Source organism: Ovis canadensis, chromosome 19, assembly GCF_042477335.2.
Source record: "Ovis canadensis isolate MfBH-ARS-UI-01 breed Bighorn chromosome 19, ARS-UI_OviCan_v2, whole genome shotgun sequence".
Classification (NCBI taxonomy): Eukaryota; Metazoa; Chordata; class Mammalia; order Artiodactyla; family Bovidae; genus Ovis; species Ovis canadensis.
In genome coordinates this window covers 63,025,123-63,052,747 of record NC_091263.1, presented here as the reverse complement: position 1 = coordinate 63,052,747, position 27,625 = coordinate 63,025,123, and the positions used below count along the sequence as shown (strand labels likewise).

The 27,625-nt window shown below is 63.9% G+C and overlaps 2 protein-coding genes across 2 annotated transcripts in view; one reads left to right on the top strand and one right to left on the bottom strand.

Annotated features, from left to right (window-relative positions):
• The first annotated feature begins 1,910 nt into the window (after positions 1-1,910).
• STAB1 (stabilin 1) lies at positions 1,911-27,371 on the top strand. Its single transcript, XM_069561756.1, has 69 exons — positions 1,911-2,081; positions 6,207-6,343; positions 6,679-6,794; positions 7,000-7,085; positions 7,163-7,232; positions 7,625-7,720; positions 7,987-8,097; positions 8,316-8,512; positions 8,713-8,843; positions 9,015-9,139; positions 9,423-9,502; positions 9,686-9,823; positions 9,963-10,103; positions 10,246-10,308; positions 10,607-10,720; positions 10,798-10,851; positions 11,091-11,171; positions 11,518-11,676; positions 12,084-12,146; positions 12,386-12,481; positions 12,725-12,811; positions 13,077-13,188; positions 13,644-13,830; positions 13,938-14,031; positions 14,134-14,292; positions 15,468-15,563; positions 16,089-16,184; positions 16,326-16,373; positions 16,522-16,652; positions 16,808-16,919; positions 17,294-17,371; positions 17,460-17,558; positions 17,686-17,784; positions 17,866-17,997; positions 18,234-18,362; positions 18,500-18,556; positions 18,937-19,020; positions 19,467-19,662; positions 19,779-19,874; positions 19,967-20,012; positions 20,107-20,183; positions 20,359-20,484; positions 20,656-20,729; positions 20,858-20,932; positions 21,152-21,274; positions 21,547-21,594; positions 21,808-21,885; positions 22,000-22,146; positions 22,499-22,639; positions 22,713-22,772; positions 23,018-23,194; positions 23,278-23,364; positions 23,451-23,600; positions 23,697-23,753; positions 23,834-24,035; positions 24,337-24,486; positions 24,569-24,673; positions 24,802-24,909; positions 24,986-25,179; positions 25,272-25,416; positions 25,495-25,628; positions 25,718-25,883; positions 25,962-26,071; positions 26,182-26,301; positions 26,383-26,532; positions 26,612-26,716; positions 26,799-26,945; positions 27,028-27,144; positions 27,225-27,371. The coding sequence occupies exons 1-69, from the start codon at positions 2,001-2,003 to the stop codon at positions 27,279-27,281; spliced, it is 7,707 nt and encodes a 2,568-aa protein (XP_069417857.1). The 5' UTR covers positions 1,911-2,000; the 3' UTR covers positions 27,282-27,371.
• NT5DC2 (5'-nucleotidase domain containing 2) overlaps positions 27,274-27,625 on the bottom strand; it is a 52,330-nt gene continuing 51,978 nt past the window's right edge. Inside the window, exon 14 of the mRNA XM_069561757.1 lies at positions 27,274-27,625. Within this exon, the coding sequence (XP_069417858.1) occupies positions 27,364-27,625 (262 nt within the window). The 3' untranslated portion in view covers positions 27,274-27,363.

Below are 27,625 nucleotides of genomic sequence, written 5' to 3'. Positions count from 1 at the left end.
AGCCTCAGGGCAAAACTCCTTAGGAGTCCCTGGTACCCTGGCTGCTGCCCTGCCCCCTCAGGTCTGGAATGTCGCCCCCAGCCTGCTGTGAGGGTCAGACCTGGAGTCCGGGACAGCTCTTTGTGGGGTCTAGGGATCTCACCAAGATGGCCTGCAGAGGAGGTAGCCTCAGGGTTGGATAGCGGGGAGGAGGGCCCCGTGCTGTCCGTGTGGGCTCCTCTCCTGAGAGATGGTTTGCTTCAGGGAGCCCTGCTGAGGTAGGATGCGAGGTTTCTTTGGGAGCCAGCCCCTGGGCCCCATCCTTCCACAACCTGTTCCTGCCCTGCAGCAGGGCCCCCAAGGCCTGCTCGCCTCTCCCTCATCCTGGCCCCATCAGGAGCCTTGGGTCCTAAGGTTGCAGGACCGTTTGGGACGAGCAGCACTGGGCGGTGGAGGAGCGGTCAGCCTGGCTCCCAGGCCTGCTTCTCCTCGGTTTTTCCTGGTGCAGCAGAGTGGGGAATCCTCGCCTGGAGGGCCCATGACTCAGGAAGGCTCTGGCGGATGGGGGCAGCCACCAAGGCGAGGGTTTCCCCCTTCACCTCCCCTCAGCCAGATGTCGAAGATGAGCCCCGTAGCCTCTCAGCTGGTACAGGAGGGGTCAGTGCCAAGGCACCTCCGTTGGGTCTTCATTGGTTACATCGTCCATAAATGGAGAGTTACAGTCCAGAGGCAGGGCCCGCCACGCGTACACCTGGACTGCTGTTCCCAGACCCCGCAGCCCAGCAGGTAAGTGCAGACCCCAGCCTGGGTCCATGAGGATGGGACCTGGCCAGGGACATCTGCAGTGTAGTGGGGGGCAGGGTACCCCACAAGCCGCAGAGCTGGGATTGGATCCTTCCACTGGTTAGCTGAGCGATCTTGGACGAAATTGCCTACCCCTTTGAGCCTCCATTCCCCCACCAGTATCAGCATAGTAAGAGTAACGTCTCATTCATTCATCCCACCAATCTGAACGGAGTCTGTGTGTGAATCAGCCAGACTCCATCCCTGCTCTCCCGTGGCTGACCTTCCAGCAGGGGACGGAAAATAACTAAACTGGTGTTTGCTGGTGGCCAGTGCTAGAAGGAGGTGCAGGCTGGAGACCTCTGACCCGAGACAACTTTGTGGTGAGTCTTGTGAGGATCTGGGGGGTAATGGCAGTGCCAGGGGAGCTTACTCTATGCTTGACAGAGTGTTGATAGGAAAACCTGTGGTGGAACAGAGCAGAGGGGGCAGGCAGCAGGTCAGAGAGGCCGGCCTGGTGTGGAGGGGGTACAGGGTGCAGGGGGAAGCCTCAGGACTGAGTGGAGACTGGACTGGGGCAAGAGGGCTCCTGGCAGTGGGGGTGCCCCTTGGGAGAGGGCATGTGGCGGGGATGGGGGTCCGGGGGTGGTGGAGGTGGAGTGGGGCAAGCTCAGTTGAAGGTGAGCAAGTGAAGCCGGGCAGGTGACAGGGAACAGCCTCCACTTAGCACAGAGGCCACGAGGTGCCCTGAGCAGCTGGACAGATGGAGGCAGCCAGCCCCGATTTTGAGGCTGCCCTCTCCCCGACCCTTCAGAACCTCCTCCTGAGCCTCTGAATGAAACACTCTGGGCTTGTAGGTGCTTGGGGTAGGGAGTTGTCTGCATCTGCCCCTGAATGGACTTCACCAACTCTGATATACCCCAGGCTTGGCTAATGGTGGGCTTGGAGGCTGTGATGCCAGGAGGAGGGTCCCGGGCCAGGAAGCCCCAAGCAGGGCCCAGGCATCCATGCAGGGGTCAGTGGCCAGCACCTTCCCTTCCGCCTGCAGGCTGCTGATATGCAGGAGGAAATCCTGGCGGGTTCCTGTGGGGGGGAGCTGGCGGGGCCTCCCGGCTGCTTTTAAAGCGCCTGCCCGCCCCGTCCTGCCTGCTAGCGAAGTGCCTGCCTCCTAGAGCTCGTTCCCCACACCGCTGCCCTGATTCTGTTCCGGACAACGTGCCCGCCAGCCGCCACTGGCCATGGCAGGGCCCCGTGGCCACCTCCTGCTCTGCTTCCTGGCTCTCTGCTTGGCAGGCCCCAGCTTCTTTGGGGAGCAGAAGGTGAGTATGAGCTGGTCATCGGGGGGCGTGATATCTAGGCTCCCTTGGCCACGGTGGGAGCAGAGCGGGTGTGCTCATGGAGTAGGCACGGGGCTGGTGACACAGGGCAGCTGCTGCTTGTCTGACCACCCCTGAGCCGGACGGAGGGCTGGGCTCTTGTGCCCACTTCCCCAGGCTGAGGTCTGTGTTTTCACTGCTTTGGGGTGGCCTGTCTCTGGCTAGCCAGCCAGGTGGTGTGGGCAGCTCTCCCAGGGCTTCCCAGCCTGAGGGTTGGGGGTATGGAGCCAGGCCCATCCCCCTGCCTGGAACGAGGCCCGGTTTCTCTCTGGCCCTGGCTTGAGGGTGGGAGATGTGATCACCCCCAACCTTGCGGAGCTGACAGACTGAGAGGCTCACGTGGGCTGTGTGTAGGCGTGCTGGGTGTGTGCACATGTGTGTGTGCCTGTGTCCTGCCCTGAGAGTGCCCGGAGGCATAGTGAGGTCTATTCACACCCAGTCCTCCTGGGCAAACAGCAGCCACCCATCACACCCTCACATCCAAGAGCTGCTGTTCGCCAAGTACACAGCCCTGGGCACAGGGACGTCATGCCTTTGAATCTTCCCAGTCCCCGAGCAGTGGGCCCTGTTCTCTGCCTGAAGCAGCCAACCCAGGGATTATAGAGACAGGTTAGTCCTGCTCTGGAGCCACGCCCTGTGAGTCCTGATCGGCCACGAGGAAGGAGCTGACAGGGTCTGAGGGCACGGCTGTCGGGTTTGTGTGCACAAGCCCCCTTCGGACTGCCTGTCTGCAGGTCCGCCCAGCCCCACTGTGGGGACGTTATCCCGACTGGAGTTTCTGTAAGATCTCCCTACCCTCGGCGTGGTGACAGTCCTCGAATCACTGACAGTCAGACTGAGCTCCCAAGAAGGCAAGGACTTACCCAAGGCCCCACTGCCAGGCAGGACCAGCTGGGGACCCAGGCCCCGTGCCGGCACGGGGTCACTCATTTGCCTGGGGTCCCTCAGAGGAGGGGCGGGGAGAGGGGCCTCCCCAGCTTCAGGGCCAGGTCAGGGCTGGGGACGGGCAGATCTGAGGCTGAAAAGGTTAGGGAGATGGTGGCGGAGCCAGGGTTTCAGGCCCTGCTGAGCCCTGCAGGTGGTTCCTGCCTCCTCCCTGCCTCAGCTTCCTTGTGTGTACAGCACAAGGGAATGTCAAAGGTCACCTCATATTCTTGTGACGGGGTCTTTGGGGGGATACTCAGGCTGGGAGTTTTTCCTTGTCACGTGTGCTGTGTGCTAAGTCACTTTAGTCGTGTCTGACTGTTTGCAACCCACCAGGCTCCTCTGTCCATGGGATTCTCCAGGCAAGAATACTGGAGTGGGTTGCCATTGCCTTCTCCAGGGGACCTTCCCGACCCAGGGACTGAACCCGGGTCTCTTAGTCTACTGCACTGGCAGGCGGGTTCTTTACCACTAGCACCATCTGGGAAGCCCTTTCTTGTCGCAGACCACCTGTAAATCTGCCTTCTGGGGCTGGGGTTCAGCCAGCTGGGGCAAGGGAAGAAGGCCCTGGGGATTTTGTCAGGAATGTGTCAACGCTGGCCTCTCAGCACCGTGTGTAGCATGAGGCTCACTGTGAACATTAGGAAAGTGAAGTTCTGAGGGGACGGGATGACTTCCGGGTCACAGTTAGTGAGGAGCAGGACTCTGACACACGGAGGTTCAGGCAGCAAAGTCAGGGAAGGCTTCCTGGACGAGGGGGCTTAGCACCTGCCTGTTCAAGTCTCAGCCAGTGCCCCTTCTGGGCACATGCTGATGCAAGTGAAGTCTGCAGTCTTCAGCTGGGGTTTGAGGGGAGAGGGACACTGATCTGCAACAAGGAGAATTTGGAGATCCCTTGGTCTCGAGGGAGTTTGGATTTTGGGCCCTAGACCCCAGCTTGGGGGAATTTCTTTCATCTTCCCTCAACAAGCTTAACACCTCGTGTCTCCTGAACTTCCCCAGCAGTGTCTCTGTGGGAAGCAGACGTTGCAGAATCAGTTCTGGATTAGGGCAGGGAGGGAGGCGGTGCCTGCCCGGCTCAGACGGGTCCTGAGATGCCCTCGGGAAGAAGGGAATCTGATTCAGCACTCGGCTGGGATCCAGCTGCACTCCACCCAGTAGGATGAGTGGTGAGGTTGTAGGCCACCAGGCAGAGGGGGCCTGAGTGCCCACCTCCAGTGAGGTCCCAGAAAGGTGTGATCTGGTCACTGGTTTGGGCATCCATCCATCACCGATTTATAGATGCAGCATCTCATGAATGTGTATCCCCTCCACCAACAGGGCACGGGCTCCAGCTTCCTCCCATGCTAGTAACTCGTGCCCTGCTTAATGGAACCCCATTCTGTCCAGGAGTAAGGACAGTGCTCTCTCGCTGGTCCCCAGGCCCCTGGTGATGGCGCTGGCAGCTGTGTCTGGCTGGCCAGGTGGTCCTCAGGGGAACCAGCTGCGTGCCAAGCCTTTGCCCTGAGCCAGCAGCTGCCTGGCTGGGAGTTACCCAACTTCCTAGTCACTCCCTGGGTCAGCAAAGCCCGAGTGCCAGGATGGGGAATGAGACCATAGCATCCAGCCTACAGCCAGCCTGAGGCCTCCCACAGCAACTTCCCTCTTTGCAGACCACAGAGGGAGCAGAAAAGGCCAAATCTCAGCAGTGGGGAGAGGCCCCGGGCCCTTCATGTTCACCAGAAAACGGTTCAGGCACTATTTCTCCTTTTCTCTCGCTTGGAGAGCCACACATCTGTGATGTGTTCTAGGAAAGAGATATTCTGGGCTCACTCCCTTTGGAGTGTGTTCAGCATTTTTCAGATGGGAACTTCTCAGCATCTCCAGGCCAGGCCTCAAGTCCCTGAAACCTCGCCTCATCAAAGTGCTCCTCCCTGGGGTCTCTTCTCTCCCAGCAGCCGGGAGTGTTGCTCAGGGTCAGTGCTGGAGACAGTTGGAACATGGTTGCCCTCATGGTAGCCCCCGTGGCGGTGGACTTGGGGGAGCTATGACAGGCCAGCAGGTGGGACTTGAGGGCTTTCTTGGCACTTGGATGACTCTCTTCCTTGTCCCCTGCTCTGTTCTCCATGCAGCAGTCAGAGGACCCGTTGAAAACACAAGTGAGTCCTGGCGCTCCTCCGGACTCTACCCCCCCTCGCTGGCCTGGCCCGAGCCCCTCTGCCTGTCTCTGCCTCATCACATGCGGCTGTTTGCTTCTTCCTACTTACTGGCTTTTGCCTCTTGTGTCTCCTCTGCCAGGAGCACTGCCTCTGATCAGTTTTCATGCATCCTGCAGGTCCCAACTCAACGGCTGCCTCCCCAGGACGCCACATGAGTCCTCTCAGCTCCCGCACTGCCAGCACTGCCTGCCTAGTGATGGGCAGTGGCCCCCTGGGTCCCAGCTGGCATGTGGGGTCATGGGTTAGGCCTGGACCAGGGCTTGGGGCCGCTTGGCCCAAACTCAGACTCCCTCCCACATGCCTGCTCGCGTGGGTCTATTGCAGGCTTGGTGCTGGCTGCTGGGCCTCTGACCTGAGGGAGCAGGCAGGGCCCTCGGCTGGCGGAGGCAGTCAGTCAGCATAGAGCTAGGGATGTGGTCAGAGCAGGGGGCCAGCTGGACGGGCAGCCCCACGGCATGTGGCTGAAGCTCTTGTCCTGCCTGGGGCTGGGGCATGCTGTGGCCGTGTTCCACTCCCCAGCAGTGTACCTCTGTCACTTAGCGTTTGTGTTTAAATGAAAGGTGAGAATTGGCACTAGGCTGAGAGTCTAGGTTAGAGTCCCTGAGTGTCTACGGGCGAGGGCCACTTGCCCGGGGTTCAGTTTCCTCCCCTGAATCACCCAGAATGGAACAAAGACACCAGATGCCCTTTAAGTCAGAAGGCAGACACTCGGGCTTCTGTGCATGCCTCCGGGCCCCCAGGCAGAGGTGCATGGCTGTGGACATGGGGACGCACTGTGGCAGGGGACAGCCTGTGACAGGCAGGGTCCCCTCAGACTCGGGGCCTCCTCAATGAACAGATGGGGAACCAGCTCCTGGAGAGAGGGGTGCTCAGCCTCGCTGTGACCACGAGGCCTGGCTGTGTGCAGGGTCCAGGCCCCTCACTCCAAACCCTGCCCCTGGGCCAGGTCCGGTCCAAACGCTGCGACGTGAAGACCAAGTTCGTCACTCACATACCCTGCACCCCGTGCCCCGCCATCAAGAAGCGAGCGTGTCCCTTAGGCTGGACTCGAGACTTCCCGGAGAAGATCTCACAGGACTGCCGGTGTGCCTCCCCACCGTCACTTGCTTCCGGGGTGTCCTGTGGGGTGGCAGGGGACCAAGAGGGCTTGGCAGGCCTGGGGAGTAAGGGCAGGGATTCACTCATCTACATGTCTCTTGGCCCCTCCAGTGGGATAGAGGTGGCAGGGAGAAAGGAATAGGAGGCGGGCCTGACGCTATTTACAGTGTCCGCCGCGGGCCAGGCCTTAATGCTCAGCTCGGGTCCAGGAGGGAAGGGATCGGGGGAGGAGTAAGAGCCGCGGAACCCAGGGTGGGGAGGCTGGGCTGGGGGCTGCAGGAGGCAGTCCTCATATCGCCCTGCCCATCCTTGGTCCCCAGATACGAGGTCCAGCTGGGGGACTCTCTGTTGTCCATGAGCGGCTGCAGCCTGGAGTGCTGGAAGGACATGGTGCAGAAGGCCTGCTGCCCTGGCTACTGGGGGTCCCAGTGCTATGGTATGGGGGTCCCAGCCCTGCTCCTCACGCCCCCACCCGCCGGCATGCCCCTTCATCTGGCTCATTTAATGCGCAGCTTGGCCACCTGACTCTGGCTGCCCCCAGGGGAGGGCCCACGTCTGGGGCTCCCCAGAGCTGCTGGGCTTGGGTGAACCGGGGGTCCTCGGGACAGACCTGAGTTCTATGTGTGTGTGTGGGTCTGCAGAGTGCCCCGGCGGTGCTGAGACCCCATGCAGCGGCCACGGGACCTGCCTGGATGGCATAGATGGGAATGGGACCTGCGTGTGCCAGGTGAGGGCCCGGTGACACTGGGTGGGGGGGGCGGGGAACGTGAGGGGCTGCGCTAACTTGGTGCATCTCTCCACCAGGAGAACTTTGGTGGCTCAGCCTGCCAGGAGTGTCGGGACCCCAACCGGTTTGGGCCTGACTGCCAGTCAGGTGAGCCACTGGCCCAGCAGGAGGGCGGGGCCGATGTCCACTTGGGGGCCAGTGTGGACCCAGTCCCTCCGACCAGCCGCTGTCAGACTCCCTCCCAGCCATCCAGCCTCATACATCTCCTCTGGGGACACGAGCTTTGCTTGATCACATCTCTAGCCCTTGCATGTGCTGTTCTTGGAAGCCTCCTCCAAGAAGCCGTCCCTGAGCCCTCAGACTAGGCCAGGTGCCTGCCCTGGGCTCCTACCTCCCCTGCGGTCCTGCCCTATGCCTCTGTCATCTGGAGGTTGTGCCCGTGGGCACTGAGTTCTGGAGATGCAGAGGGCAGGGGCTCAACATCCCCGTGTGCCTGCAGGTGGGGCCAGGATCCCACTTTCCCTGCATGTCCCTCCCAGTGTGCAGATGTGTATATGGCGTGTGCCGCCACGGGCCGCGCGGGGATGGAAGCTGCCTGTGCTTCGCTGGATACACTGGAGCCCACTGTGACCACGGTGAGCAGCTGCTGGGCTGGCATTCCTCACCAGCCAGAGCAGGATGGGACCTCTGCCTGCAGCCTGGCTTCCTTCTAAGTGTGAAAGGCCCACAGCTGGCTGGGGGAGGGGGTGTCATCTGAAACCCTCACCGCCCATAGGCCCAGAGAGGGTGGGGCCCTGGCCAGGGTCACACAGCAGAGTGGGCAGAGCCTCTTCGCTCCAGTGTTCCTCCCCAGCCTGGAACCTGGAGCTGCTGCAATAAATCCTCTCCTTTCTCCATTCAGAGCTGCTTGCCTGCCAGGCCCTGAACTGTCCTCGGAACTCCCAGTGCTCTGAAGAGGCCCCCTCCTGCAGCTGCCTGCCTGGCTACACCCAGCAGGGTCACGAGTGCCGGGGTAAGTCAGGGGGCTAGAGGAGGCCAGGGCCCCAGCTCAGGGCGAGCATCCTTTTAAAGCAGCAAGTGCAGTCTGGCCATTTTCAGGGAGGGAGGGAAATAGGGCCCACCCTCAAGGTGTGGACCAGCCTGCTCAGCCATCTCTGGGCCACCCTGGTTAGAGGCTGCGGAGTGCGGGGCTCCTGGGGCACGGCTCACGTGGGCTCTGTGCCCCCGCAGCCTCCGACCCCTGCCGGCCGTCACCCTGCTCCCCACTGGCCCAGTGCTCTGTAGGCCCCAGAGGGCAGGCCCAGTGTCGCTGCCCTGAGAACTACTACGGGGATGGGACGGTGTGTCTGCCCCAGGACCCGTGCACCACCAACAACGGCGGCTGCCCCAGCAACTCCACCTTGTGTCTATACAGGAGGCCAGGCCAGGTGAGCTGGCGGCCCCCAGCGCTGCCCCCACTCACTCTGGCTGTGGCTCTGGCACAGCTCTGGGAGCCTCAGCTGCCCCGTTTATAAAATGAGAGGAGGATGACAGCCAGCGTCTGGGAGGGCAGCCGGGGGGGGCGAGCGGAGCTCTCTGGGTTCTCACGGATGTGGTGTCACCCCACCCTCCCCGGCGGGGCGGCCAGGCCTCCTGCTTATGTAAGCCAGGCCTGGTCAGCATTGCCCACGACAGCTCCGCGGGCTGCTTTGCCCACTGCTCCGCCTTCTCCTGCGACCGCTCAGCCACGTGCCAGGTGACCCCGGATGGAAAGACCAGGTGAGCACAGGGGCCTTGGGCTGGGCCCCAGGGACAGTGGAGAGGGCCGCTGGGCCGGGGCAAGCGTGTGCCCGTGCGAACCTCAGGGCCTGTGCGGGTGGTAGGTAAGGGTTGGAAGGGGGAGCCTGGCCATGCCCCCCCAACGTGACTGGTTTCTACCCACGTCCCCAGCTGTGTGTGCAAAGAGGGCGAGGTGGGGGACGGGCGCGCCTGCTATGGACACCTGCTCCACGAGGTTCAGAAGGCCAGCCAGACGAGCATGTTACTGCGGCTGAGAGTCGCCTTTGCCATGCTGGGTGTGTGACCTGCCGCCTGCCAGCAACCCCGCGCCTCACACCCAGCATCCTTGGTGGACTCTCCGGGGATGCCTTGTTTCTCTGCCCGAGAGCTGTAGAAGCAGAGCATGGGCTGGGTTGGGGTGCATGATGGAGGTGGGAGCTAGCCCCCCAAGATGCCGATGTCCTCATAAACCCGAGACCTGCCCCAACATCCCCCCGCCCCCCAACAATGCTCCAAAACCTGGAACTGATGCCTGCAGGCCTGCCAGACCCATTCTGACGTGCCCTCTCCTGCCCCCAGACCAGGGGTGCCGGGAGATCCTCAGCACGTCGGGCCCGTTCACCGTGCTGGCACCGCTCGTCTCCTCCAGGACCATGAACGTGAGCCCCCGCCTCCTCCCTGGACCCGCCCCAGGCTGAGGGGCCCGAAAAGCATCCCTACCACCCGTGCACTCAGGACCAAGCCCTGGGAGGCTCCCTGTCCCCCCATTGCTCGGGCGGGGTGGCACGATAGAGGACCGCCCGCCCTGGGCCCACTTGGCACCCCCGCCCCTGTGCCCACAGGCATCTGTTGCCCAGCAGCTGTGCAGACAGCACGTCATCGCCGGCCAGCACATGCTGGAGGAGGCGGGGGCCCAGGCTCCACGCCGCTGGTGGACGCTGGCAGGGCAGGAGATCACTGTCAGTTTCAGCCGGTTCAGGGTAAGCAGGGGCCTTGGCCTGGGGACCAGAGGAGTCACAGGTGGGGAACACAGCCCAGGAGGAGGCGTGGAGGCGGACAGAGCCTTAGGGCAAGGGGTGGGTGTTTGGAGTCTGAGCCGATGAGCTTGTGTCTCGTCAGAAATACACCTACAAATACCAAGACCAGCTGCAGCAGACATTCACCATCCACAAGGCTAACTACCCAGCGGCCAACGGCCTCTTCCACGTCGTCACTGCCCTGCGGGTGCAGCCCCCACCGGAGCTCCCTGAGGATCCCAAGGTAAGCTATTGTTCCCCCAGCCCTGTGCCGCTGGATGACCTCTGACCTGCGCTGAGTTCAGAGAAGGCCCCGCGGCAGCTCTGGGCAGGGCTGGAGCGGAGCTCCTTCCCCTCTGGGCCCTCATGCTCGTGCCCTCTTACAGAGGACCATCGGCCAGATCCTTGCCTCCAATGAGGTGTTCACCCGGTTTGAAACCATCCTGGAGGTGAGTCTGGGGGAAAGGTCCCAGCCCGTCTGATCTTTTTGGCCAGGATCCCTCATTGCCCAGAATGTAGCCCCACAGTGACCTGGGTTTCCAGAGTAGGACGGGCCTTGGCCCACGCCCCTGTCCTAGAACCTGCCCATCCCCATCCTGAGGCTCTGCGGTAGCGTGAACCCATTGCCAGTGTCTCCCACTTACTCCTGGTGGGCGTTCCCTGCAGGCTGAGCGCTGCAGGGCCCAGGCAGGACTTAGAGGTAAGGGCTGGCCACAGAGCCCCTTAGCCTCCTTCTCACCACTACAGAACTGTGGGCTGCCCTCCTTCTTGGATGGGCCCGGGCCCTTCACAGTCTTTGCCCCCAGCAACGAGGCAGTGGATGGCTTGCGGGATGGCCGCCTGGTCTACCTCTTCACGGCGGTAAGCTCATCAGAGAGAGGGGGCTGGGGATACAGGGCCCAGAGCCTTGAGCAGCCAAGACCCCTCTCTCCTGCCAGGGTCTCTCCAAACTGCAGGAACTGGTGAGGTACCACGTCTACAACCATGGCCAGGTGAGAGCTCCTCTGGGAGGGTGGCCAGCTGACACCTGCCTCTGGGCCCTCAGAGGATCTGTCTGCAGAGTCTGGCCTTCCCCCGGGCCCCATTCTCCTGCCCGCTGCCACCTGGACTCCACAGCACAGGGAAGAGTCTGGGGACCAAGGTGGTAGCCGCAAGTCACCTGGGCGGGACTGGGCATGGCCCCGAGGTGTGGCCAGTGCCCGGCCTAAGGCCACCGTTTCCTCCACCCCAGCTGACTGTTGAGAAGCTCATCTCCAAGGGTCGGGTGCTTACCATGGCAAACCAGATCCTGGCTGTGAATATCTCAGAGGAGGTAAGCTCCACAGGGATGGACCAGTGCAGGGGCTGGTGATGACCAGCCAGTGTCGAGCCTCTTTTGGACCTGCTGTTGTGCTTCGAGCCCTTCAAGCCCAGGCAGGCCGTGGTGGGGGTCATGTGGGAGCAGGCACAGCCCAAATCCCTGTCCTGGTTCCCAGCGAAGTCGGGGGGCTCCGTGTGGCAGAAACCTCATGGATCAGGGCATGGAGGCTGGAGCGGTTCTGCCAGGGCAGGAGACGTTGCCGGGGGGCGGTGAAGAGGCGGCCAGCAGGGTGGGCCTCAACAGCGCGAGGAGCGCTGAGGGGGAGCAGGCCGAGGGTGCACTCTGTGCTCTGCCACAGGGGCGCATCCTGCTGGGGCCTGAGGGGGTCCCCCTGCGGAGAGTGGACGTGCTGGCTGCCAACGGCGTGATCCACATGCTGGAGGGCATCCTGCTACCCCCGACCATCCTGCCCATCCTGCCCAAGCTCTGCAACGAGGAGCAGCACGCGGTCGTGGCGGTGAGTGCCGCTTGGGTGGGGGCCGCCTTCCAGGGAGAAGAGGCGCCTCTGTCTAGTCCTCTAGAGAGTGGGTGGCTCTGGGGCTCGGGCGTAGGCCCCACAGTTTGGCCTGGATGTCCCACGCCCAGCCCTCAGCAGTCCCCCTGACAGGCGCTTGGCCGTCACTCGTGCCTTTCCACCCTGTTCCCAGCCTCCCCGCCCAGGCCTCGGCTGCTCTCACGAGCTCTCTCACCACGAGGCCTTCACCCTCTTCCCTCTGCCTGGAATGCCCCCTCCCCACCTCCCCTGCCCCTCCTGTGGTGACTCTTCCCCTATCTCAGGCCTTGGCTCAGTGCCACCATCGTAGGGTTTGCTAAATAAATAAACCATGACTTAGCCTTCTCCCCTCCTCCCCCTGCCCTGCCCAGGGCTCCTGTGTGGACTGCCAAGCCCTGAACACCAGCACGTGCCCTCCCAACAGCGTGAAGCTGGTGAGCAGCCCCTGGCCCTGTCCTTGGGGGCTGACTCCTGACTGCCCAGCGGGGTTTCTGCCCTGGCTCAGGGTGGGGAAGCTGGGCTGGGAGACTCGGCCGGTCCTGGAGGCGCAGCTCCACTGACGGTGGAAGTGCCCGGCCCAGGGGTGGGGGTGAGGTCCTCTGACCAGGGCTGCCTGGCGAGGGGGCCAGCCCAGGACCCCTGTCTGCTGACCAGCCTGGCCTGGCCCACCCAGGACATCTCTCCTGAGGAATGTGTCTACATCCACGACCCTACTGGGCTCAACGTCCTGAGGAAGGGCTGTGCCCACTACTGCAACCAGACCATCCAGGTGAGCCTGGGCACCGGACGCTCACTCCCTAGCGACCCGGGGCACTGGCTTCTCCTCGGGAGCCCCCCAGGAGGGCTGGGTGGGCTGCCATCCTCAGAGCTGCGCTGCCTCCTAATGGTGGAAAAGGTGTCCCAGAGGGGCCTTGCCCAACCCCTGCTGCAGACGCGGGACCAGGGAGCAGCAGCCAGCTGGACCGGGGGTCAGCATGGCTCCCGGCAGACCCTCAGGTGTGTTCTCTAACAGAAACCTGGCTGCTGCAAGGGGTTTTTTGGGCCTGACTGTTTACAGTGTCCTGGGGGCTTTTCCAACCCCTGCTACGGCAAAGGCAACGTGAGTCCTCTCCTCCCCTGGCATGATGGGTGGGGGGATAGGGGCACCTAGGTTGAGCAGAAGTCACCCATGAACCCTCCCAGGCCAGGTGCCTTTTAGGTGGCTGGTTCTTTTGGCAGCGTCGGTGATTCAAGGTCTCTCCCAGCAGGAGGTCTTCTTCAGGGAGCAGGAGCACAGAGTTAGGCTGTGGGGAGAAGGGGTGTTGTGGGAGAGGGTGTGGATAATCGCCTCCCAGTGACTGTTCTTGCCTCCTGCCCACCCCCAGTGCAGCGATGGGGTCCAGGGCAGTGGGGCCTGCCTCTGCTTCCCAGACTACAAGGGGATCGCCTGCCACATCTGCTCCAACCCGAACAAGCATGGAGAGCAGTGCCAGGAAGGTGGGTGGTCCTGGCCAAGGCCCCCTGCCAGGGAGATAAAGGGTCTGCTTGCAAGGTGGGCTGGAGACTCCCAAGACATGAAATAGAACCTCAGGAGGAAGGGTTCAGGCCACAGATCATGGAGAAGGTTTTGGAAACACAAACAGGTGTCTGTCTGATCCATGCCGGAAAGACAACCACAGTTCAATCTAAAGCATGAAGAGTTTAGGTCAGACACACAGAAGAACTTTCTGATGGTGTTGGGAGCAGGGCAGCTAGAATAGGGTGACTGTAAGCAACGAATTGCTCCGTTCTTGTTTCTCCCTCTCTCCTTTCGAGTCTGGGATGACTTGACTTTGTGCCCTTGCAGTCAGACCTTTTCTGGCTGCTCCAGTCCGAGCATTGCCCAGCTGCATCCTGGCTCCCAGCCAGCCATGCCTCTGCCTCAGTTTCCCTGCTCCATCTGCTCCTTGCAGACTGCGGTTGCGTCCACGGTCTATGTGACAACCGTCCGGGCAGTGGGGGGGTATGCCAGCGTGGCACGTGTGCCCCAGGCTTCAGCGGCCGCTTCTGCAACGAGTCCACGGTGAGCTGTGGGTCCACGGAGCAGGCCCAGCAGTGCCACCCACATGCCCGCTGCGTTAACCAGGGGGGTGTCTCCAGGTGAGGACGTGGGCTCCCTGTCTGCCCCCCACCCGCCGTGACCGCGCTTGTCAGTTTGCTCAGCGCTCGCTGAGGCTCACTGCAGGCCCTTCGTTCACCCGCCCCAGGTGTCTCTGTCTGGATGCCTTTGAGGGTGATGGATTCTCCTGCACACCCAGCGACCCCTGCTCCCGCCCAGACCGTGGCGGGTGCTCGGAGAACGTGAGCCTGGCCCCTGCCCTGAAGGCCTGACCCATGGGCTAGAGGCGGGACTCCCTCGTCCCCAGCCTGCCACCCTGAGTCCTTTCTCCATGGCTCTCACAGGCTGAGTGTGTCCCTGGGGCCCGGGGCGCCCACCACTGCACATGCCACAAGGGCTGGAGTGGGGATGGTCGTGTCTGCGTGGCCATCGACGAGTGTGAGTTGGACTCGCGAGGCAGCTGCCATGCTGACGCCCTCTGCAGCTATGTGGGGCCTGGGCAGGTGAGCTTGGCAGGCCTCAAGAGGGCAGGGTGGGGTGGGAGTGGGGAATTCTCCCCCTAGCTCATCTGACTTTAGCAACATCCATTCTAAGAACTCAAGCTCAGGGTCTCAAACCTCAGACACAAGTGGGAATGCAGTTCTGAAATGTTGAGTTGTACAGTCTGAGAGCAGCGGACAGGTGCCAGACGCCAACATGAAGGTCCCAGTAGTTTGAGAGGAAGGTGCGCTCCAGTGCCAGTCTAGGGCAGCATTGCTTCCAGACCAGAAGGCTGCGACTCCCGCCTCTCGGGGGTGACGACTCTGCCCTAACTGGCCGCTGGGGCCATCGTCTTATGACGAGTAGCTCATCCACTCGCTCACTGCTTTCCCACAGGTCACCAGGCACCTGTCACATGCTAGTCACTGTTCTAGACGTAGGGATTCAGTACTGAGCAAAAGCTCGAGGGGAACCCTGCCCAAGGAGACTGACATCCTGAAATCTTTAGACTCGTGCACATCCAGCTCTGGGACTCGGGAGTCTCAGACTCCAGTCACAGGATCTCAGAACCTGAAACCTTCCCTGTAAGGCCTGTCAGGCTGGTGAGCCCGCAGACTGGCTAGCGTTGAAGAGTCGAACATGCAAGCTGGGAGGCCAGGCCTGGCTGTGTCAAGGTCAGCCTCTGGGTGGCCCGGGCTGGCACAGGGACCCATGGGGCTCCCTCTGCTCCTGGACCACATCCATGGGGCCTCAGCAGAGGCACTCAGGTGACCTGAGAGCTGGATGCGAACTCCATCAGGAGCTTTCAAGTTCAGAGCTGAGGATGGACTAAGCAGGTGGAGGTGCCCTGAACATGCAGAGAGGGGCAGCTGAGATCCGGGGAGCCTCACTAGCGGTTCCCCTGCAGTGTGGACATGCGCTGCAAACCTCAGCAGCCTGGCCAGGCCCCAGGCTGCACGGGAGGCCCCACTCAACAGCATCACTTCCTGGGATTCTTCCCAAGAGCCGGTCTCCCCTCAGGGGGTCAATCTCTGCAGTGAAACTCGACCCTCCGAGGGTGGGGCTGGGAGAGGCTCCTCAGGGGTCTGAACAGGCCTCTCCAGAGGCACACGCCCATCGGGGGCTGAGGGTCGGGGAGGAAAGAGTTTTGTGCTTCTGGTGCGATGAGGCTCCCCACCCCCAACCTCTCCGTCTCCAGAGCCGGTGCACCTGCAAGCTGGGCTTCGCGGGAGACGGCTACATGTGCAGTCCCATTGACCCCTGCCGGGCAGGCAATGGGGGATGCCATGATCTGGTGAGGGGGCCCCTGAGAGGTCTCTGTGCCCAGGGGAGGCATCAGGGTTGGGGGAGGTTGGCCCCTGCAGTGTCCCTGTCTCCGGTCAGGATTGGGATCCTTCTGTATCCCAAATCTGAACCCTGTCACCTGCTTGCCCATAAGACAGAGCTTTGATGCCTCCTTATGAAGGCCACACCCCTGCCCAGACTCCATCTCCACTGCCTGCCCCACCTTGCCGCCCCTTAGGCCTGGCTAGCTCCTCCTCCTCTCAGCTCAGGCCTCTCCTGAGGGTCCAGGGCCTCCCAGCTGCCCCGTCTGCTGTGGTGGGTCAGTGTGACGCATGTCAAATGCTCACTGGTCTTGGGGGGCAGGGCCAGGCCCAGCAAAGGAGCCGCTTGAACACAGACTGGGTGGAGGGAGAGAGGGGTGGGTAGGCGGACAGACAAGTGGATGGGCTGGGGCGAGTGGAGAGATGGAGAGGGGTGCTATCCTGCTCGCCATCGGGTGCTGAATGGAGGCCATGTCTCTGCCCTTCCACCCCAGGCCACCTGCCGGGCAGTGGGGGGAGGCCAGCGGGTCTGCACGTGTCCTCCTGGCTATGGGGGTGATGGCTTCAGCTGCTACGGAGACATCCTCAAGGTGAATGGTTCCCTGCTCTCTGACAGGAGTCCTTTCGTGTACTCGGAGGTGGGGAGGGCAGTGGGGCAGTGCTCAGGGTTCCCGGGAAGGGGCTCAAGTCTGGCCCCAGACAGGTGACTTCAGCTTTTTCTCTCCCTTCAGGAGCTGGAGGCAAATGCCCACTTCTCCGTCTTCTACCAGTGGGTCAAGGTAGGATCGGGTGGAATGCTGGGCTGGGGACTCACATCCAGGCCACATAACAGCTGGGGGTGGAGGGCAGGCCCGGAGGCTGGGGACTGCCATCTCAAGGTGGTGGCTGCCTTCCTGACTCCTGTACGCCCACACACCGTGTGCACAGGGGGCCGGCATTACTTTTCCTGCCGACAGCCAAGTCACAGCCCTGGTGCCCTCGGAGTCTGCCATCCGCCGGCTGAGCAGCAAGGACCAGGCCTTCTGGCTTCAGCCAAGGCTGCTGCCGCAGCTGGTCAGGTGGGCTGCCAGGGCTGGGCTCTGGGAGGGGGCTCTCGTGCAAGACCCAGCCCCTCCCCAGAGGTCCTCAACTTGGCATCTGTTCACCCTTTGGGGTGAAGTGTGTAGGTTACACTAACCTGGTTCCATGGCCCCCCTAAACTGTGTCCCTCCAGGGCCCATTTTCTCCAGGGCGCCCTGTCCGAGGAGGAGCTGGCCCGGCTGCACGGGCAGAATGTATCAACCCTGAACCCCACCGTACGCTGGGAGATTCACAACCTCAGTGGGGTATGTGGTGGGCTTTGGGCAGAAGGGGCCCTACGGTGCATGGGGGTGATTCGAGTGGTGGCTGCAGGCTTCCCAGCCCAGGGTCCCCTTGCCCTGCCAGGGCCGAGCCCAGACGCTGTGCTCAGGACACATTTGCTACTGGGCAGCATCTTCGGGCTGGAATGAGTGCCCAGCTGGGGGTTGTCTGTCCGTTGTGGTCTGCGTGTGCACACCTGTCCCCTCATGCCTGGTCCCCAGCGAGGGTCTGTGTGCCCATGTGGTAGGTCCTGAGTTGGAGGGTGTCCAGGTCGGTTGGGTACCGTGTGGCCAGCAGCCACTGTTGGTGCTGTTAAGCGTCTGCCTGTGTCTCCTGAGCTCTCCCTGCTGCCTTCCAGAGGGTCTGGGTGCAAAACGCCAGCGTGGACGTGGCTGACCTCCTTGCCACCAATGGTGTCCTCCATGTCCTCAGCCAGGTATGGCTGGAGCGGGGCATGCGCACAGGGAAGCTTCTAGGCAGGCCAGGGCAGGGGTGTGCTGACCAACCCCTGTGCTCCATGCCAGGTCTTACTGCCTCCAAGAGGGGATGTGCCGGGGGGGCAGGGGCTGCTGCAGCAGCTGGACGCGGTACCTGCCTTCCACCTCTTCCGGGAGCTGCTGCAGGTAAGGGCGGGCGAAGCAGGGCATCTGGTCAGGGGCGCCCTCTCCCTGGCTGTGGCCAGGCTGCTGGCTCCCAGGGCGGGGACTGAGGGCGAGCGGGCCACCCCTGACACCTGCCCCCTGCCCCTAGCGCCACAGGCTGGTTCCCCAGATTGAGGCTGCCACCGCCTACACCATCTTCGTGCCAACCAACCGCTCTCTGGAGGCCCAGGCCAACAGCAGCAGCTTGGTGCGATCACCGGGACCGGGGCCACCGGGGGTGGGCCAGCCTCCCATGCCACGGCCCCTGAGCTTCTCCTCCTCGCTCCAGGACTCGGATGTTGTGCGACACCACGTGATCCTGGGCGAGGCGCTCTCCACGGAGGCCCTGGGCAAGGGGGGGCACCGCAGCTCCCTCCTGGGGCCCGCCCACTGGCTTGTCTTCTACAACCACAGTGGCCAGGTTGGCACTAGGCGGGGGGTGGGCAGAGCAGACCCTGCCCCCAGCACCCTGCTCCTGAATACCCCTTTCCTTTGGAGTTCCCCCACCTGGGCACCTCCAGCCTGTGGTCCAGGGACGGCTCATCCCGGGAGACCCCCCTAGTCCATGGGGTTACGCCAGATCTGGGGCACCTCCCTGGCCTGCAGCCCTTGAGGTAAGGGTGGGGAGAGAGGTTCAGCCTCTGCCCCCCACCCCAGCCCGAGGTGAACCACGTGCCGCTGGAAGGCCCTGTGCTGCAGGCCCCTGGCCGCTCGCTCTTCGGCCTGTCGGGGGTCCTGACAGTGGGCTCAAGCCGCTGCCTGCACAGCCACGCAGAGGCCCTGCGGGTAAGAGGCCGGGCGGCGCTGGCTAGCGGGAGGGGCGCCTGGGGAGGGTGGGAGAGCTGTTAGCCCGCTGAGGAGGGCAGGTGGGTTTGGAGCCCCTGCCTCAGGACCGCCTAACCCTCTGCCCTCCTTCTCCTCAGGAGAAGTGTGTGAACTGCAGCCGGAAATTCCGCTGCACTCAGGGCTACCAGCTGGAGGTGAGAAGGGGCCCGGCCCATTCTGTCCCTGCTCCACCGGCTCTCAAGTGCCCTACATGTCCAGGCTCGCCGGCCCAGCTCTGCTCACCCAGGCGTGGGCCCCTGGACAGCATGGGCCACTCGGCTTCCCTGCAGGCCCAGAGGCCTGGGTCATGTCCGCCCAGAGGAGGCCTCACCCAGACTCACTTGGCCTGTGGCCCACGTCTGGGTCTCACCCACCCTCTCTTCCTGGGGTCTGTTCTGGCCCTTCTTTGACCCTTTTGCTATCTGTCCTGCTCACCTGTCTCACCAGCTGATCACTGTAGTCTGTCTGTCTGCCCATTCACCACCTTGCCCCTCCCTGACTGCTGGCTGAGCCCTCTGCCTGTCCCCATTTCCAGGACACCCCCAGGAAGAGCTGTGTCTACAGGTCTGGCTACACCTTCTCCCGGGGCTGTTCGTACACGTGTGCCAAGAAGATCCAGGTTTGCCCTGAAACAGGCCCCCCATCCCACCCCCCCGCCTTTGACCAGAGAGGAAGAGGTAGGAGTGGGGCAGGGCAGGAGGCCAGATCAGGCTTCAGGGGCAGCGGCAGGGGGTGGGACGGAGATGAAGCCGGGATGCCCAGAGGAAGGGGAAGGGAGAGAGGGCTGAAGTTGGAGGGGCCGGTGTGTGTCCCTGAGGCCACGTCTCCAGGGACTGGGGGTGCGGAGGGGGAGAAAGCTCTCAGCCTGGAGCTGACTGCATCAGCAAGCCCTGGGACAGCAGTGGGGTGACTGCGCCCCTGCACTGTGGGGTCTGGCCTGGCCCTTCTTTCAGTTCTGCTGAAGAGGCTTGTGGAGGGCGGGCTCCGTTTCTCTGTGGCCCCCAGATGCCTGGCCCTGCCGGCCCCCATGGTTTCCCACCCCTGACATCCTAACGCCCCTCACAGGTGCCTGACTGCTGCCCTGGCTTCTTCGGCACCCTGTGCGAGCCGTGCCCGGGGGGTCTGGGCGGCGTGTGCTCGGGCCACGGGCAGTGCCAGGACCGGCTCCTGGGCAGCGGGGAGTGCCGCTGCCACGAGGGCTTCCACGGGATGGCCTGTGAGATGTGCGAGCTGGGCCGCTACGGGCCCAACTGCACTGGAGGTGAACCCGGGGGGCGGGCAGGAGAGGTGGGGACGCTGGCCGAGGGCAGTGGGCACGGATACCCCAGCGCAGGGCACTGGCTGACGCCTGTGCCCCCCACCCCATCCTGCTGCCAGTGTGTGACTGCGCCCACGGGCTGTGCCAGGAGGGCCTCCGCGGGGACGGAAGCTGCATCTGCAACGTGGGTTGGCAGGGCCTCCGCTGTGACCAGAGTGAGGAGCAGCCCCCCAGGGGGAGGGGCGAGTCCTGGGGAGGTGGTTCTGGGGTCCGCATGGTCAGAACCATCATCCTCCTACCCCCGCAGAAATCAGTGGCCCTCAGTGCCTGCAGAAGTGCGACCCCAATGCCAAGTGAGTGAGCTTGGCCCGGGGAGCTGGTGGGTGGGGGCGCTGGGGCCAGGGTTGGGGGCCAGAAGGCCCGCCTGAGCTGTTGCTGTCTCCCCAGCTGCGTGCAGGACTCGGCTGCAACCCCTGCCTGCGTCTGTGCCGCGGGGTACTCGGGCGACGGTGTCTCCTGTTCAGGTCCAGCCACTCCACCGCCCCAGAGCCCTTTCCACGCCCTTTAGATCCAGTCTCTGTCCCCTCTGGGGTCTCACCCTCCCCCTGGCCTTCCCTGTTCTCCCCTGCGCTGCCCCTGGTCCCTGCTGTCCCCCGCCCCCCGCCCTGCCCATAGCTCTCTGCGCCTGTCTGCCCCCAGCGGTGGACCCGTGCACGCGTGACCATGGCGGCTGCTCCCCCCACGCCAACTGCACAACCGTGGCACCTGGTCAGCGGACGTGCACCTGCCTGGACGGCTACACGGGCGACGGGGAGCTGTGCCAGGGTGAGGCTGGGGTCCCCCACCAGGGCTGATGTGGGCTGGGGGTCTGGCTTCAGTCAGACCAGGACGGGCTGAGGGGCATGCGGGAGTGTGGGTGCTGAGAGTAGGGGGAGAGCACCTGGATGGACGGACAGATGGAGGGGCCAGCCCTCATCCCAGCGCCTCTTCCCCCAGAAGCCAACAGCTGTCTCATCCGCCATGGGGGCTGCCACATGCATGCTGAGTGTATCCCCACAGGCCCCCAGCAGGTGAGACAACTTGGGGAGCCGCACACTGGGGCTGGGCCGTCCCCTGCAGGGCGGGGTGCTCCTCAGACCAGGCCCTCGGAGGGGCGCGCCTCCGTCCCGCAGCCCCGCTGACTGGGATCTGTGACCAGGTCTCCTGCAGCTGCCGCGAAGGTTACAGTGGGGATGGCATCCGGGCCTGTGTGCTCCTGGACCCCTGCTCCCAGGTCAGGCCCCCAGGGCACCCCCAGCGTCAAAGAGGGAGGGGCCGGGGAGGGGGTGCCCAGCCTTCCTGAGCCCCAGCGGGGTCCTGAGCGCCTCTGAAGGGCCTCACGAGGTCAGGGCTCTGGGGCGTGGACAGGGAAGCTCATGGCCTCTTCCCCAGGGCTGGTTGGGGCCGGGGAAGCCTGGGAGTCACCGCTGCCTCTCTCCTGTCCCCACCGCAGAACAACGGAGGCTGCAGCCCTTATGCCGTGTGCAAAAGCACAGGGGATGGCCAGAGGACCTGCGCCTGCGATGCAGTCCGCACCGTGGGGGATGGCTTCACTTGCCGAGCCCGCGTCAGCCTGGTAATGATGCCCAGGGAGGGCCCCGACCCGACCCTGGCAGTGCCCTCCATGGGCCTGAGCCATGGTGTTGGCTACTGTTCCTGATCCTGACTCCACCCAGGCCTGACCCAGTTACGGTCCATGAAACCCATTCTGACCCCAGAGCAGACCACCCTGGCTTTCCTTTCCTCATCTCTGCCTTGGCCAGACCTTGGGCTCCCGGTGCTGGGACAAGCACCAGCCCTGATGAGGCCGATCAGACTCTGAGCTGACCCTTGACTTCCCTGCTTCAGGAGCTACTTCGGGACAAGCACGCCTCCTTCTTCAGCCTCCATCTCCTGGTGAGTGACCAGCTGGCCCCCACATCCTTCGTCCAGCCTGGGCCTCTCTGACCTGCAGGTGCCACCTATCTCTGAGCCTTGATAGTCTCATTGGGTCAGGAGCTGACTGCTGGTTTGGTTTCTGAGTCCAGGTCTTTCCTGGAAAATCAGCAGAAGCCTGAAGTTGGTCCCAAGTTGCCCTTCTTCCACTCAAGCTGTTACCCTCTCCCTCAGGAATACAAGGATCTCAAGGGGGACGGGCCTTTCACGGTCTTTGTGCCGCATGCAGATCTGATGACCAACATGTCACAGGTGACTCGGCCCTTGGAGCAAGGCTGGGGTGGGGGGCGCCTGCTGGGCTGTGGGCCCTGCCTGGGCACAGAGGTGGCAGTGAGGCCCCCGGTACCCTTGTGACTCCTGCTGCAGGACGAGCTGGCCCGGATTCGCGCCAACCGCCAGCTTGTGTTCCGGTACCACGTTGTTGGCTGCCGGCAGCTGCGAAGCCAGGAGCTGCTGGAGGAGGGCTATGCCACCACGCTCTCGGGGCATCCGCTGCGCTTCAGCGAGAGGGAGGTAGGCCCAGCTCCGCCCGCCCCCGACGCGGGCTGCCCACAGACTCAGCACTCCACTGCTCCCAGGGTCCTCGCCTGGGCCCTGCGCCCGTGCCTTCAAGACCCTCACCTTCCCAGGCCGGCTTTACTGACAGGGAGATGACGCCAGCCCTGGACGCTGCGTGGTACCAGCCAGGGGCTAGTCCTGGGCTCAGGACTTCTGAGTGTGGCCCCGTGTCCGTGGGGCTCCCGCCAGCTCTTTCCCTGGCAGGAGGCGAGAGCCGCCCTCTGCCTTGGTCCTGCCCACTTCCTCCCCTGAGACTCGCCCCAGGCCCCCCGGCACTTGGCTTCATTCATCCCGGGCACACCCCCAGGGCAACATCTACATCAATGACTTCGCGCGCGTGGTGAGCAGCGACCAGGAGGCTGTGAATGGTGTCCTGCATTTCATCGACCGCGTCTTGCTGCCGCCGGAAGCGCTGCACTGGGAAGCTGACGCTGCCCCAGCTCCGCGGGTAGGACCTAGCTGCGGGCCTGGGACCCTCCCTCCCCTCCTGACCTCGCTGCTCACTGAGCCCCTGTCCCCAGAGAAACTTCACCGCTGCTGCAGAGGCCTTCGGTTACAAGATCTTCAGTGGCCTTGTGACGGTACTGGCCCCGTGTGAGATTTTCAGTGTGTGTACATGCGGGTGACCGTCAGTGTGTGCGCTCATACGTGCCCGCACATCTAACTACACGCGTGTATGTCCATGTCTGTCGGCCTGGGATGGCTGCAGAGGAGTGTGGCTGGTGGGAAGGTCACCCGGGTCCCTGGAGCCCCTCCTGGGCCCCTGTAGTCCGGGCCCCTCCATCAGCCACTGGCTGTGACCGCTGCACCTCCTCTCTCTCGCCAGATGGCTGGGCTCTTGCCCCTGCTTCAAGATTCCTTCCACAGGCCACTCACCATGCTGTGGCCCACAGATTCTGCCCTACAAGCCCTGCCTCCCGATCGCCAGGTCTGGCTCTACCATAAGGACCACCGTGACAAGCTGGCAGCCATTCTGCGGGGCCACGTGATCCGCAACGTCGAGGTGGGTGCACCCCCAGGGCGTGGTCCCTACTGCCTGCCCCTCAGGCTGCCCACCCAGCTCCAACCGTGGCTCCATGTGTTTAGGCCTTGGCAGCTGACCTGCCCAACCTGGGACCCCTGCGCACCATGCATGGGACCCCCATCTCCTTCTCCTGCAGCCACGCACGGCCGGTGAGTCTGGGGAGGAAGCGGCTGGGACTGTGGGGCTGCAGTACGCCTGTGACGCCGCCCGCCTACCGCATGCCCCTCCCCGGCAGGGCGCGCTCACAGTGGGAGAGGACGCCGCCCGGATTGTGCAGCGACACCTGCCCTTTGAGGGAGGCCTGGCCTATGGCATTGACCAGCTGCTGGAGCCGCCTGGCCTTGGTGCCCGCTGTGACCGCTTCGAGACCCGGCCACTGTGGCTGGTGAGGGAGGCCAGAGGTGGAGGGGGCATGCCAAGGCCACTTGGCACTGTCCCGTCCACCCACTTGACTTGCCATGTTGCTTTCCTTTCCTTGCAGAAAGTTTGCAGCATTTGTGGGCTGGAACCCCCCTGCCCTCCAGGCTCACAGGAGCAGGTAAGGGGCTGGGCGCTAGGTGGTGGGTTCAGGCAGGGCCCAACAGGCACAGGTTTGCAGCCCAATCCCTCTTGGCCCAGGGCAGCCCCGAGGCCTGCTGGCGCTACCTCTCCAAGTTCTGGACATCCCCTTCGCTGCACCCGTTGGCCCTGCGCAGTGTGTGGACGCGGCCGAGCCACTGGGGCCAGCCCCGAGGCCTGGGCAGGGGCTGCTACCGCAACTGTGTCACCACCACCTGGAAGCCCAGCTGCTGCCCTGGCCACTACGGCAGCGAGTGCCGAGGTGAGCATCCCGAGGCTGCAGACTCTGCCGACCGCCCTCCCAGCCCCCAGGACCCAGCCCCCAGGACGGCTGGGAGCACAGCAAGGGGCTTGGGGTGGGTGGACCTGCAGGAGAGAGTGTTCTGAGCAGAGGCGGGGTATAGGTGATACGAGAGCTGGTGGGCTGGGCACGGCACTGGGGCTGCTTGTGCCAGAGCCTCCGCTGCCACTGGGTGGAGGATGGAGTGTGTCCAGGCTGGGGCTGCATGTGCTGGGCTCCTGATGAGGCCTGACCTCGCCTCTCTCCTCACCCCCTCCCCGAGCTTGCCCTGGCGGTGCCAGCAGCCCCTGTAACCACCACGGCACATGCATGGACGGCATGAGCGGCAGCGGGGAGTGCAGGTGCCACGTGCATTTCACCGGAACAGCCTGTGAGCTCTGTGCCCCGGGAGCCTTCGGGCCCCTGTGCCAAGGTAGGCTGTTGCCCGGCCCTGCCCTGCTCCCTGACCCCCGTGGCCCGTGTGCCAACACCATCCTGCCTCTCCCTCTCCCCAGCCTGCAACTGTACCTCCCATGGCCGCTGCGACGAGGGCCTGGGGGGCTCCGGCTCCTGCTTCTGTGATGAGGGCTGGACGGGGCCACGCTGTGAGGTGCAGCTGGGTGAGTGGGCCCTGTGCTTGTGCCCACCCTGCACACACCAGTGCGTGCCCCAATTGCACACTTGGATGGAAGGGAGTCCAGGAGGGCAGCCACTAACCTGGATGTGTGGGGTGGGCCCTGGGGGACAGAGCTGCAGCCTGTGTGCGCTCCGCCCTGCGCACCCCAGGCCGTGTGCCGCGCTGGCAACAGCTGTGAGTGCAGCCTGGGCTACGAAGGGGACGGCCGCACGTGCACAGGTAAGCAAGGGTGGAGGGCCCACTCCCCTCCCGCCCCCTCCCGTGCCCTGGCCCAACGCCCTCCTCCCACCTCCAGTGGTGGACCTGTGCCAGGATGGGCGTGGCGGCTGCAGCGAGCACGCCAACTGCAGCCAGGTGGGCACAGCGGTCACCTGCACCTGCTGGCCAGACTACGCGGGTGATGGCTGGAGCTGCCGGGCCCGCAACCCCTGTGAGGACGGCCACCGCGGCGGCTGCAGTGAGCACGCCGACTGCCTCAACACTGGGCCGGTGAGCATGCGCAGCCGGGCCACCGGGTGGGGGCCCCCCCGATGTTGGCTGCCCCAGGCCCTGAAGGGTGCCCATCTGCTCTCCTGCCCCAGAACACACGGCGCTGTGTGTGCCACGCCGGCTACGTGGGTGATGGACTGCAGTGTCTGTTGGAACCTGAGCCACCTGTGGACCGCTGCCTGGACCGGCCGCCTCCCTGTCACGCAGACGCCGTGTGCACTGACCTGCACTTCCAGGGTGTGCTTCCCCGCCCCTCCCCACACCTTCGCTTTACCGGGTGGCGGCCCACTGACCATGCGTCCCTCCCCTCTGCAGAGAAGCGAGCTGGTGTCTTCCACCTCCAGGCCCCCAGTGGCCCTTATGGCCTGAACTTCTCAGAGGCTGAGGCGGCTTGTGGGGCCCAGGGAGCTGTCCTTGCCTCTCTCCTTCAGCTCTCTGCTGCCCAGCAGGTATGTGGGGCCTGGGAATCTGGAGCCAAGCCTGTGGGGGCCTTTTTGAGTTGGGCCTTGGGTCTCAGCCTGCGCTTCTGCCGTTGCAGCTGGGCTTCCACCTCTGCCTTGTTGGCTGGCTGGCCAACGGCTCGGCTGCCCACCCCGTCGTCTTCCCCGCAGCAGACTGTGGGGACGGCCAGGTGGGCGTGGTCAGCCTGGGCGCCCGGGAGAACCTCTCGGAGCGCTGGGACGCCTACTGCTTCCGCATGCGAGGTACGGCCGCCCCCCAAGCCCACGCACTTCTGCCTCTCTCTGCCGACCCACTCACTCACTGCACTGCCTTCCCTGCAGACGTGGCCTGCCGATGCCGCGACGGCTTCGTGGGTGACGGGACCAGCGTGTGCAATGGGAAGCTGCTGGATGTACTGGCCACCACTGCCAACTTCTCCACCTTCTACGGGGTACCCAGGGGCCAGGGGTGTGGTGCAGCGGGGATCCTTGGGGAGGGATCCTTGGGGAGGGATCCTTGGGGAGGGAACCCACCCACAACCCTGTGTCCCATCATCCCCAGATGCTACTGAGCTACGCCAATGCCACCCCGAGGGGTCTCGAGTTTCTGGACTTCCTGGACGACGAGCGCACCTACAAGACGCTCTTCGTCCCTGTCAATGAAGGTTTCGTCGACAACATGGTAACAGGGAGTGTGGGGAGGGCAGGGCCTGATCCTGCTTTCTGATCTTGGGCCACGACAACAGCTGTGCTGTGCCCACAGACCCTGAGCGGCCCAGACCTGGAGCTGCACGCCTCCAACACCACCTTCCTGAGCACCAACGCGAGCCAGGGTGCCCTGCTCCCCGCGCACTCGGGCCTCAGCCTCGTCGTCAGCTACCTAGGCCCTGGCAACAGTTCTCGGGCCCCTGAGGCGAGTCTGGAGGTGGCCCGTGCCCTGCTGGCCCAGCCCTGACTGATCATCACTGGGCCTGACTCCGGTCTCCCTACAGGTCCCAGGAGCAGTGGTGGTCAGCCGCGTCATCACGTGGGACATCCTGGCCTTCAATGGCATTATCCACACTCTGGCCAGCCCCCTGTTGGCGCCGCCACAGGCCGTGAGTTGAGCGTGGACAGGCAGGGCGGGGAGGGGTGAGGGGGCCGCTGCGGCCAGGTCCCTCACACTCTCCTCGTTTGCAGCGGGCAGTGGTGGCCCCAGAGGCCCCGTCTGTGACAGCGGGCGTGGGGGCTGCGGTGGCTGCTGGAGCCGTCCTTGGCCTGGTGGCTGGAGCCCTCTACCTTCGTGCCCGAAGCCGGTCCACGGGCTTTGGCTTCTCTGCCTTCCAGGTAGCTGGGCTGGGGGCTGAGGGAGGTGTGGGGTCCAGGCCAGCAAGGCTGCTGAGGTCTCACGACTCACGTGCCTTTCTAGGCAGAAGATGCTGCTGCTGACGACTTCTCCCCGTGGCAGGAAGGGACCAGCCCAACTCTGGTCTCCGTCCCTAACCCGGTCTTTGGTAGCCATGAGGCCTTCTGTGAGCCCTTTGATGTGAGTGGGGGGTTGGGGGGTGGCAAGGGGACCTGGGACCCAGCCTCGGCCCAGACACTAACCGACAGTCCCGCGCTCAGGACTCGCTCCTGGAGGAGGACTTCCCCGACACACAGAGGATCCTCGAGGTGAAGTGACAGGCTCGAGGGAGACGGCTTTTATTGCCCGGAGAGGGTGGGACAGGTGGGGCCGGGCCTGATCCAGACAATAAAGGTACTCTCAGCGGATGTGCGCCATGTCACTAAGGAAGGGCGTCTTCATGCAGCCGGTGCAGAGCTGGTCCATCCAGAGCGGTGCCTCGTGCTGCAGGGGGGTGCGGCGCGGGTAGAAGGTGAAGTCCACGCGGTAGTTGAGCAAGCAGCTGAGGGAGGCCATGTAGAGGTCGGAGAAGCGCACCAGCCGCCGCGAGAAGTAGGTGGGGTTGTGGAAGGTGCGGAAGATGCTCCCGAACTGTGCGTTGAACAGCGCCTTGGTGACGCAC

Bases quoted from the DNA above. Each gene is read 5' to 3' on its own strand.
- STAB1 (XM_069561756.1), top strand. From the start codon at position 2,001: ATGGCAGGGCCCCGTGGCCACCTCCTGCTCTGCTTCCTGGCTCTCTGC. The intron at 8,098-8,315 runs GTAAGTCAGGGG...GTGCCCCCGCAG, and splicing joins GCAGGGTCACGAGTGCCGGG to CCTCCGACCCCTGCCGGCCG. The intron at 20,184-20,358 runs GTCCAGCCACTC...GTCTGCCCCCAG, and splicing joins CGACGGTGTCTCCTGTTCAG to CGGTGGACCCGTGCACGCGT.